At 32.9% G+C, this 9,882-nt stretch overlaps 2 protein-coding genes across 4 annotated transcripts; one reads left to right on the top strand and one right to left on the bottom strand.

Annotated features, from left to right (window-relative positions):
• Positions 1-430: 430 nt before the first annotated feature.
• Positions 431-2,386, top strand: LOC107886344 (uncharacterized). Of its 3 annotated transcripts, none has more exons than XM_016810262.2 (3): positions 431-627; positions 1,016-1,510; positions 1,611-2,386. In XM_016810262.2, the coding sequence occupies exons 2-3, from the start codon at positions 1,082-1,084 to the stop codon at positions 2,034-2,036; spliced, it is 855 nt and encodes a 284-aa protein (XP_016665751.1). In that variant the 5' UTR covers positions 431-627; positions 1,016-1,081; the 3' UTR covers positions 2,037-2,386. The 3 variants fall into 3 exon arrangements, with proteins under 3 accessions (XP_016665751.1, XP_016665752.1, XP_040954914.1); XM_016810263.2 differs by having other exon boundaries at positions 460-627; positions 1,013-1,510; XM_041098980.1 differs by having other exon boundaries at positions 463-627; positions 996-1,510.
• A 1,202-nt stretch (positions 2,387-3,588) lies between these two features.
• Positions 3,589-5,532, bottom strand: LOC107886345 (gibberellin 2-beta-dioxygenase 6). Its single transcript, XM_016810264.2, has 3 exons — positions 4,633-5,532; positions 4,180-4,501; positions 3,589-4,083 (listed from the first exon to the last, which is right to left on the bottom strand). The coding sequence occupies exons 1-3, from the start codon at positions 5,118-5,120 to the stop codon at positions 3,817-3,819; spliced, it is 1,077 nt and encodes a 358-aa protein (XP_016665753.1). The 5' UTR covers positions 5,121-5,532; the 3' UTR covers positions 3,589-3,816.
• Between the last annotated feature and the right edge of the window lie 4,350 nt (positions 5,533-9,882).

Raw genomic sequence — 9,882 nt, 5'->3', positions numbered from 1 at the left:
TATCAAAATGGATGTATCATTTAAAAATAATTAATGTTTTTACACATTTAAATTTCAGTCCCAAAGTAATAGGATTATCAAATACTTATTAAATTAGATTATGTAATATTTTAAAGAAAAGAAAATTCACACGGCTAGTACAATTGGATTACTTCTAGAATTAAAAAAAAATGCTCATGTGATCAAATATTACTTGCTTACATAATTTCAAAAAATTAGATTAAAAATTTTTATATATATTGCTTACATAATTTTTAAGTAGCTTTAAATTAAATATTTTTTTGTTTTTAAAATGTAATATAGTTCAATTTAATAAAATTCCTTTTGAAGATGTTATTAATTAGATTTTAATTATTAAATAAAAAGTAGAGAGATTAATTTAATTGCACAAAGCTTATAGGGACTGAGAAGAAAATTAAACCTTTAAATCATAATTCGGAGACATGGAATTACTAATGTATTTTCCCGATCAGGCTTCCAGTACAAGGAAGAACAAGAAGCCGCAAACTTTTTTCTTTTATTATCTAATTTGTATAAGATAAAAAAATACCCGATTTGCCTTAGAAATCTAAGAAGTGATCGAATCTGTTGATTTTACTCTTGGATGTTGTCGATGGCGGGGCTAAGGTACGTAGAAGCCCTTAAGACGATATGATTTTCCATTCTTTTTTATATTTTAATCTTGTTTTAATTCAGTCTCATTGTAATTCTTCTAATATCCTAGTTATCTTTGATTCTTGATCAACGCTTTAAATCTATTTAGCTTTTTTTCCCCTCTTTTACTGTAGGAAGAATATTTGAAAAAAAGAGAAGAAAATAATGGAATTGAATGCTCATACTAATTTGAATTTTTGGGTATCTGTTAACGTTTTAATTTTCATTGTTTTGCTTTTTATGTTTTCAATTGTTGAAAGAACCATTTCTTTCATAAAACCGTTCCTAAGATTTGTTCTATTTTTGTGTTTAAGTGGAGTTTTCCTTTTGTTGGTTTTAAGTTTTTCCCTTTGTACAGCAGATGGGCTAAGGGTTCTGGAGATTTTAGAAACGGTTTATAGCAGATAATAAGGAAGAAGAAGAATAAATGGTTGAAGTTGCTGGTGGTGAGGGAACTCGACGGCGATTGCCGCCATGGATGCAAGGTAAAGCAAGTATACCTAGCAGCGACCGGGATAAGAGTGATAAAGTCCAAGAGGTTGGAGATGAATTTATCTCGGGAAATTTTAAGCCCAAAAAACAGTCTAAAAAAGCTTCCGAGCCTATTGAAAAAGGTGAAACCAAGAGGAGGAAAAGGAAAATTTGTCAACAAGACGCACCATGTGATAATGAAACTGCTTCCCCGGTGAAAATGAGTATTGGTCTTCGGGAAAAACAAGTTCAGGAACCTTCTCATCGGCAAAGAAACAAAATAAATGTTAGATTGAGAAGAGGAAAAGATAGTAAAACCCCATCTCCGGTTGAGGATGATGAGGAAGAACTGAGTCCAGAAGATTTGTTGAGCATCGCTAAAGAGGTAGTTAAACTTGTTGAAAACTTTAAGGGTTTCTTCTTGTCTTTAAATTTTAATAATTTGCAATAAAGATCTCAGTTTGATATTATTTATGTAATTACAGTTTGTCAAAGCTGATAAAGACATAGGGCTGCAAGAGTTATCAACTGGGGATTGTGAATTTGGAAAGCAATTATCAACTATAGCCTCTCCGAAAGCCAAGTCAGAAAGTTCTCTTATTGCCATTGATGGTAACCGAAAATCGCCTGTTGATGAAACAACTTATGATTTAACTGAAAGTCCGAAAGATGACAAACATTTGATCAATACCAGCAGAACAGGAGATCCTGCTCACGACATGCTGGATCTGTTTTTAGGTCCTTTATTAAAGAAACCTGTGGATGAGAAGAGGACCGAATTCTTAAGGAGGGATCTGACATTTTCCAAGGAATTAGGAAAGGGAAGTCAGAATGATGTTAAAGAAGAAACAGTCCCTTTGACAAAGAAGAAGTGCACACTCAGGGATAAGGTAGCAATGCTACTCGATTAATAGGAAATCAAGGCCTGCAAACAATCATCATATGGTGAAATGAACATGAAATTCAAGGCTAATCCTGATCTTTTTTATTTGTAAAGTAGAATTTTGCAGTGGTGACAGTCTGTAAAATGTACCTCTTCATATTGGCTTATCATGCTCTCGAAGTGCATAGTTTACCTGCAACTGGGTATTCTGAGTTTTTCTTTTCTTTTCTTTTAGCTGATGTACCGAAGTGATTATGTATAAATTTTCTTTTAGAACCAGCCATTTTCAGGTTTCAGTATGCAAGATCTGGTCATTCATGTTACTAAATCCTGTTTCAATTGTAAAGATTCAATGAAAATGATTTTTAATTTTCAGTATGCAAAGAATTAATCGTTTTCCCCTTATAATATGCTTCGACCAAATTTTATCCTCTCCAGCTATTCTTGAAAAAGTTGCCATTAAAGTTTTAGATGAAGGAGAGTTTACAACTTTTGACTTTGTTGAAAAGTGTATTGTGGCTGAAAATAAACCTATCAGTTCAATTGGAGAATGATTTTTGCTCCATAAAAAGGCCATAATTGTTATTATGCAGAAGCATGTTGTATGATGTACTGATTCAACTCTTAGCTTGGTGCATTGCACCGTAGTTCTTTTTGTCTTTGTGGTTAAGGTGGGAAAGCGATGAAGGATATTTTAGCCTGACCTTATATTGCTTTTTAGCGATTGATTAGAACTCTGCAGTCAACATCATATTTTCTCTCTCTTGCCTCATGCTCGTGACAGGATCTTCTATCATGCAATAAACACATGGGTTTTCACCTAAAGACAAACTGTTGATGAGCATTAGGCCATCTTAGCATAGAAAGTAAGTTTGTCAACGTCACCCGGGGAGCCAGGACAAAATGACCCAAATTTATGTAGTTCTGAAGCACAGAATTTGGTCACTCCTTGGTAGAGAGCATGCCATGTGAATGTCAGATGCTGTGGAGTTGACATCATAAGGTGAATGGACGTCCTAAAGTCATTTTCTTTCTTTAAAATCATTGCTGGTTTGGGTGGTATATTGTGTCAAGTTGCTTTCTTTACTTGGCTTGATTAGAGTTAGGATATGCTAAACTAGTTCCATCCCCCAAGTTCTTGTGGTTTAAGTAAGTTTTCAACATGATTTTAGGATCTGTTAATCTATCATTGAATTGATTTCATTGATCCTCTTAGCTTGGACATTTGCTTCTTCTTTCTCCTCATCTGTATCAGCATTTACCCTTTGTCCATTTAAGGCATGCTCTTCAGCTTTTATGATGATAAAGTAAGTGGCTATAACCCATCTGAAGTTGAAATACCAGACTTGCATCTTATCCATTAGTTATGCCTTAAAGCTTGAAAATGAGCATTAACCAGGCATCTCTAGATCTCAAAAATTAGTTCACATTCTCTAGAATAATTTCTGGAATATCCAGAAGGCAGGTATGTCCATGATTATATTCGATCGTTATAAGTTAATCCTCCATGATCATAAAATTTTAGCATGTATCACTATTAAGACGAAAAACACAACAGTACCAGTCGGGCGGATCCAAAATAAGAGTCTTAAGTTATATACTATTGATGACAAAACCTTATATTAGTACAATGAACACATTTGGTTTTTCCTTCTGGAAATGTCTTAGGATAGCTTTAGGTTTTATTTTTTTCATCTTTTCTCTGCGTTTCTTTGCTTGTTACCTTCTGCCAATTTAGATTCCTAAAGGCTAAAACTTTTGCAAGGAACACTGTTGACTGTGATGCTTGTAATACATGTACCGGGTTTTTACTCCATGTTTCCTGTAATTAAATCCCCTCTCCCACTAACTAGAAACCGTGGAAGGCCAACCTTGTAGCCGGTTTTTCTTACATCTTCTTGAACTTGGTCTCTATATTCCCTGAAAGTAAATTTTCTGTAGATTGAAGGTTCTTTGAAGCTCCCAATCGAAGAATCGTAAGAGGGGCACAGGAAATAAGCTATGGAGTATCTCTCCATCTTTGCATTAGTCACCACCTTATGCTCCACGCTTTTGTAAACACCATTGCTCCATGCCTGTAGAATTTTAGATGTGAATTAGATAATTATACACACAGTGAATGAAAAGTTGATTCCATTTACATGGGATATTTCTGCTTTAGTTTCTTTTACCTGGAAGAGGTCGCCAATGTTGACTATAAGAGCATCTCGGTTAGGTTTGACAGTTACCCACTTGGAGTCCTTCATGAGTTGAAGTCCTCCTACCTGATCTTGACATAGAATTGTGAGGAAATCACTATCGATGTGGCGCACTAAACCCAAAATCTCCGGAGATATCGGACAGGCCGCGTAGTGATTCAGGCGAAGGAAGCAGGTGCCTTCGTCGCATAAATTCTTGATCACTTCCTTTCCATGTCCCAAATTCGCTGTCAAAACGCTTCCTAGAAATCCTGCAAGTTTCGACATGGCAGCTGCAAATTCTATCATCACTGCCCTGTAGAAAACCAGAGGATAACGTTTTATTTGTTAGCACTTGGGATGCAAACAGCGGCTGCAACGCAATGTTATGGCTGTTTTTTTTTAGCAGTTTAGACATATTATTAATTGCGTCCATGTTTGTATTACCTTAAAGATATAAACTCTCCATAACAAGCTTCATCTGAAACCTTGGTAAGAGGGATATGGAAAGCCTCAGACCATGAGAACTGTTTAGGACAGGTAGACCTCGGACTTCCCCATCTGTAAGAATTATTCAAAAGTCCACAACTAGCTTTCCTTTCAAAGGGTATTTTGAACAACTTCACTTGTTCACTTCTCATTTTCTCAACTAGTTGAGGGCTAATCCCATGGTTCAACACTTGGAAAAATCCCCATTCTGATGATGCGCCGCATATGGCTGCAACACAAGCTCGGCGAACCGTTTCGTCGTGATTGCTTAGACCACTCAAGTCAATCAAAGGAAGTTGGCATTCTTCGATGACAAGTCTGTTTTTAGTGACATCGAGTTGAGGTGAGTGGCTTGAAAAAATTGCTCCATAATGGTTAAGGAGAGGTGGGTCTGAGTTGGTCATTGCTATAGAAATGAAAATATACTTCCTAGAGGTGAGGTGCATGGTGAAAACGTGAAGGGGAAACTCTCTTTATATATGATTCGGAGAGGGAGTTTGGGGAAGACAATGAACCTAAAAAGCAAGAGAACAAGTGAGAAGCTACCAAATGTTGACAGATGTCAAAAGAAGAGCGTTTCACTCCTAATTGTCTGAAAGAGAACATGTTTAAGTTGGTACAATTAGAGTATCAAGTAATGACTAAAAGAAAATAGAGCGTTAAGCATTTGGCAGGTGGGATAATGGTAAGAAGCTTCGAACCAAACCTCCCTCCCTCCATTCTTTTTTATTTTATTGAAGCTTGGTTTACATGGTGAAAGTTCCTTTTAACATGAATAATGGAGCATTACTTTGTTTACCAATTGGCCATTGGAAATTTTTTACTTTTTCTTTTCTTTTTAGTTTTAAACTCTACCATGTTTCCAGAAAAAAACAGAAGAAGCGTTCGGTTTTTACCTTTTTTTCCTCTTACGTTCTAAGATAGGAATAAATTTTTTTTATGTATAAGTATAATGTATTTATTAATAAATAAATACTAATAATTTTATTTAAACATAAATAAATAGGAATAATTATTATTAAAAAATATTAATAAATTTCAAATTTAGGATATTGAGTTTAAAGGCTTAAGTCTAGAAGTTTAGAGTTTTAACATTTATTTATGATTAATTATTTAATTTTATTTAAATAAAGTTATCAAAATTCATTTATAAGTCCTCTATTATTTTTATATTTTATTTAATAATAAGATGCCATGTCATTATTTAGTGAGATTTATGTCCCGAAAATATATTAAATAGTCTCCCAATTAAAATGTTGATGTGATATTATATCTATTTAAAAATATTCAAAGCACATAATAAATTTGTTTAAAAATAAAAGAATATACTTATAAATTACACAAATGTTTATATTTAAATCCGAATAACAAAACTCGATACTTATATATAAATATGAAAAGCAGGGATATCGATATTTAGCAAATTGCAACACCGTTGAGAATGGAGCTGACTTTTTTTATACCTGCCCAATCCAACTTGGAAACCATGGAAATTAATTTAACTTAAAATTTTATACTGATTCTTGAATGAAGCATCCATTTGCAATAAGCATCCGACAGGAAAAACTTAAAATAAAAGATCTAGACCTTAATCAGTAGGCTTTAAAATTGCTTTTTATTACCATTGGATTATTTCTTGCAGCAGCAGAATAACCTTTGGGTTCTTTAGCAAGTTGGAATTAAGAATTTATAATATATAAGATTTTTCCAATTTTAAAATTTAATCTAACTAAAGTTTCATTTAAATAAGTGATGCTAGTAATGTGATATCTCATATCCGATCCCGTCGTCAGATTCAAGTTGTAAAGTATCACATTTATTGTCGGAGCAACTACGTTCAAACTAACAAAAAAATTATACCATTAAATAATTAATTTCAGTCAATACATGCATATAATACAATGTACAATTGTTCCCGGGTCTTAAACGAGCTTACTAAAGCTCTATTGTTAACCTAAGTTCGAATCAAGACTAAACTGTAAATTTTTCAAAAATTTAGGTTAACATCGCGATGTCAGGGAGTTCCTTATCGTGACACAACATACTGATTGAAACAACCTTTTTTCAATGATGTCGAAAACAATGATTTCAGGATCACAATTCCGACATGTGAGCCCGTAAATATTATTTATTTAATATTTACGAAGTTATTAAAGTGTTGTATTAGGATTTGGTTCAATAATTTTGACGTTTGGTTATTTAATTAAAGAAAAATGACTAAATTGTAAAAATTATAAAAGTTATACACTATATGATTTTTAATTCTTCAAGGGTCCAAATATGTATTTAGACCAATGTCTTTCTATGTTTGATGGATGATAATGTTATCATCCATATTAAGGAAGCTTAATTATACTTAGTAATAGTTTAATTAAGGTTTAATCTTAAAAAGTCTTAATAATTACAATTTTACCAAATTATATATATTAATTTAAAGAAACAAAAAATGAGTCGTTGTCTTCATCTTTTTCTCATCTCTTATCCATGACCGAATGTGGAAGAAATTTCTCATAGTTAGCTTTCAACTTTCAACCTTTGATTGGTAAGTAATTTCTAGTTCATTTCTTATAAATTTTATGTTTTTGAGATCTTGAGAACCTGGTTTAGCTAACTTGGGGATTATTTCGCGAAACTGTTAAAGTTTAGAAAAGTTACAATTAAAGGATTAATGAAGTTTTCAATGTTAATGGTTAGCATGCTAAGTTTAATTGATAGTAGAACTAAATTGTAAGTGAAATTTTGATAGTTTTGTCATTAATGATCAAATAGAGAAACTTGCAAATAGTGGGGTGAAAATTATATCTTTTATGCTATTGAGATCGGTTTTGAAATTGAAGCTTAAAATTGTAAGTTACGATATTTTCGATTTTAAGGACTAAATTGAGATAAATGCAAAACTTGGAGAATTATAGTATAGATGAAATTGAACTATGGTATGATTTCTATATGCTGTTAAGTTGTTAATTGGAATAGTTAATTGAGTCAAATTATGATTCAAGTCAAGAATTACAACAACTGGAGGACATACGTGAAAAAGAAAAAAAATTACCAACTAGTCTTTGTTAACTAAACCACTACAGTTTAGTCAGGTAAGTTCATACAATATAACTAAATTGCTATTGCTAATATTTTTTACTTGATTTTGAAATGGTGATTGTTGGTGATTATGAATTGTGGTAATGTGAGGTTAAATCCCGATGAAATTAGTAAAAGTCTTATATACGAGGTTACGGGTAATGCCTTAAAGTTCTGAGCTCCAGCATGTGTTGCAGACTCAAGAATACAGGTATATTAAGCCCTAGCCAAGCTATTTGTTGTGTAGATTTAACCCTAACGAGTCACTAGACATTATTACTCATCATTTGTGTAGGTTTAACCCTGTCGGATAATCAAACACTATTATTCATTATTCATGTAGGTTTAACCCAATTAGGTAACCAAGCACTATTACTTTCACTTGTGTATGGAGTTCTTTTACGAAGTTTCATGAGTTATAATTATGAAATGAAAATGTGATGATATGCCATTGGATGTTGGCAAAAGAAAGTTCATGATCTAGATGGTTAATACAAGTTGGTTATGATGGATATGTGAATTATGAAATTATATGTGTGATTGAACTCCAAACCTTATATGTTTAATGGTGTTGTTTTGAATCTTAATAGGTATATTTTTTTTATATAATGAGTTTGTATGTGATAAGAAATTGAGGTAACTAAATGTTTATATTGTATGAGCTTACTATGTATTTTAAATACTTACTCATGTTACTACTTTTCTGTAGATTTTGGACATTCAGAATGTGTTCATTGGATCAATGAGAAGCTCATACCTATCATCTTTCGTTTCAGTAAACTTTTGATGTTTTGAACTTGTTTACTTGTGGCATGTATATAGGATGGTTTGGATTGTTTAAGTGAATGTATATGTTTTGGTATGTTTATATTTTTATGTAAGTTGATGAAGTATTTTGGTACGTGATATTTGGCTTGATGTCAAATTTGGTACTTTAAAGGTTAAAGGAAATGACAATGTTTTGAATGGTATTATGCATATGAAATAGATTGTGGTATGAAATGGTTAATAACTTTGGTATGATTGTATTTGATTTGAGTTTAATGCTTTGTTGGTGTCAATGGGGGCATAATGGTTGTATGTTTAAATGATTATGTGAATTAAGGTTTTGGCATTGAAATGTGTATATTTTGAAGTAGGTTTGAATGAAATAAAATGACACTATAGGTCACTTTGCATGAATGGTATGAAACTTGCACAAAAAAGGGTTATTTATGCTACACACGGGCTAATATATGGCTGTGTGACACACATGGGTGGTTGACACACGTGTGTTCTACACGTTCATGTCAGTTTTGAGTTCACACGGCACAATTAATTACACGTCTGACAACACAACCGTATGACCCTAGATTACACAGTATTAGTTTGTTACACAGTTTAGGGATACGACTGTGTGATATAGCACCACACGACCTCAACCTGTTGCACGGCCTGGCCACATGGCTGTGTGACCTCTGTTTTACCTTTTTACCATACTTTTTGTAAAAGTTTCAAAATGGTCCTAATTTGGTTCCTAGTTAGTTTAAGGGCTTTCGTAAGCTTGATTAAGACCCAGTTTTGTTTGCAATGTATGATAAATATAGATTTAACTCGTTTATATTGATTTATTGAATATTATTGAGAAAATTGTACATGATTGTTTCTATTTACTATTGTAGCATTTGTAGCTCGAGTCTGGCAGCTGGATTGAGTATAGGGTGTTACGTTTAGTGGTATCAAAACTATGGTTTATACGTAGAATATCTCCAAGTGAAAGTCCGCGGAACAATTTGTGTATATGAATCTGCATCTATACATAAATATTCGTCTATGGATTCGTATGTATGAGGCTACCATATATGAGTTCGCATCCATGAATCTTCTATATGAATCCATATGTAAGACAGTCCACTAGATTTATCTTTATGATTCAAGTTATGGCAGTCTACTTATCTTATATTCATGTTTCAAGTTTAAGAGTTCAAAAAGACTATCTTTCACAAGAGTCAGTATGGAATCTTATCTAAGCAAGAGGTCGCATGGGCTTGTCATTAAGTTTAACCCATGAGAGTTCATATAAATTATTTTTCTCAAGCCAAAACTCGTAGGGAGCTTCTTTCATGTAGGAGTATACCAATAAGAGGATATCAT

This window comes from Gossypium hirsutum, chromosome A03 (genome assembly GCF_007990345.1).
Source record: "Gossypium hirsutum isolate 1008001.06 chromosome A03, Gossypium_hirsutum_v2.1, whole genome shotgun sequence".
NCBI lineage: Eukaryota > Viridiplantae > Streptophyta > Magnoliopsida > Malvales > Malvaceae > Gossypium > Gossypium hirsutum.
Note: the sequence above shows the minus strand (reverse complement) of the source record. Positions and strands in the feature narration are given on the sequence as shown.

Bases quoted from the DNA above. Each gene is read 5' to 3' on its own strand.
- LOC107886344 (XM_016810262.2), top strand. From the start codon at position 1,082: ATGGTTGAAGTTGCTGGTGGTGAGGGAACTCGACGGCGATTGCCGCCA. The intron at 1,511-1,610 runs GTAGTTAAACTT...ATGTAATTACAG, and splicing joins TGTTGAGCATCGCTAAAGAG to TTTGTCAAAGCTGATAAAGA.
- LOC107886345 (XM_016810264.2), bottom strand. From the start codon at position 5,120: ATGCACCTCACCTCTAGGAAGTATATTTTCATTTCTATAGCAATGACC. The intron at 4,502-4,632 runs GTAATACAAACA...GGTTTTCTACAG, and splicing joins GGAGAGTTTATATCTTTAAG to GGCAGTGATGATAGAATTTG. The intron at 4,084-4,179 runs GTAAAAGAAACT...AAAATTCTACAG, and splicing joins ACATTGGCGACCTCTTCCAG to GCATGGAGCAATGGTGTTTA.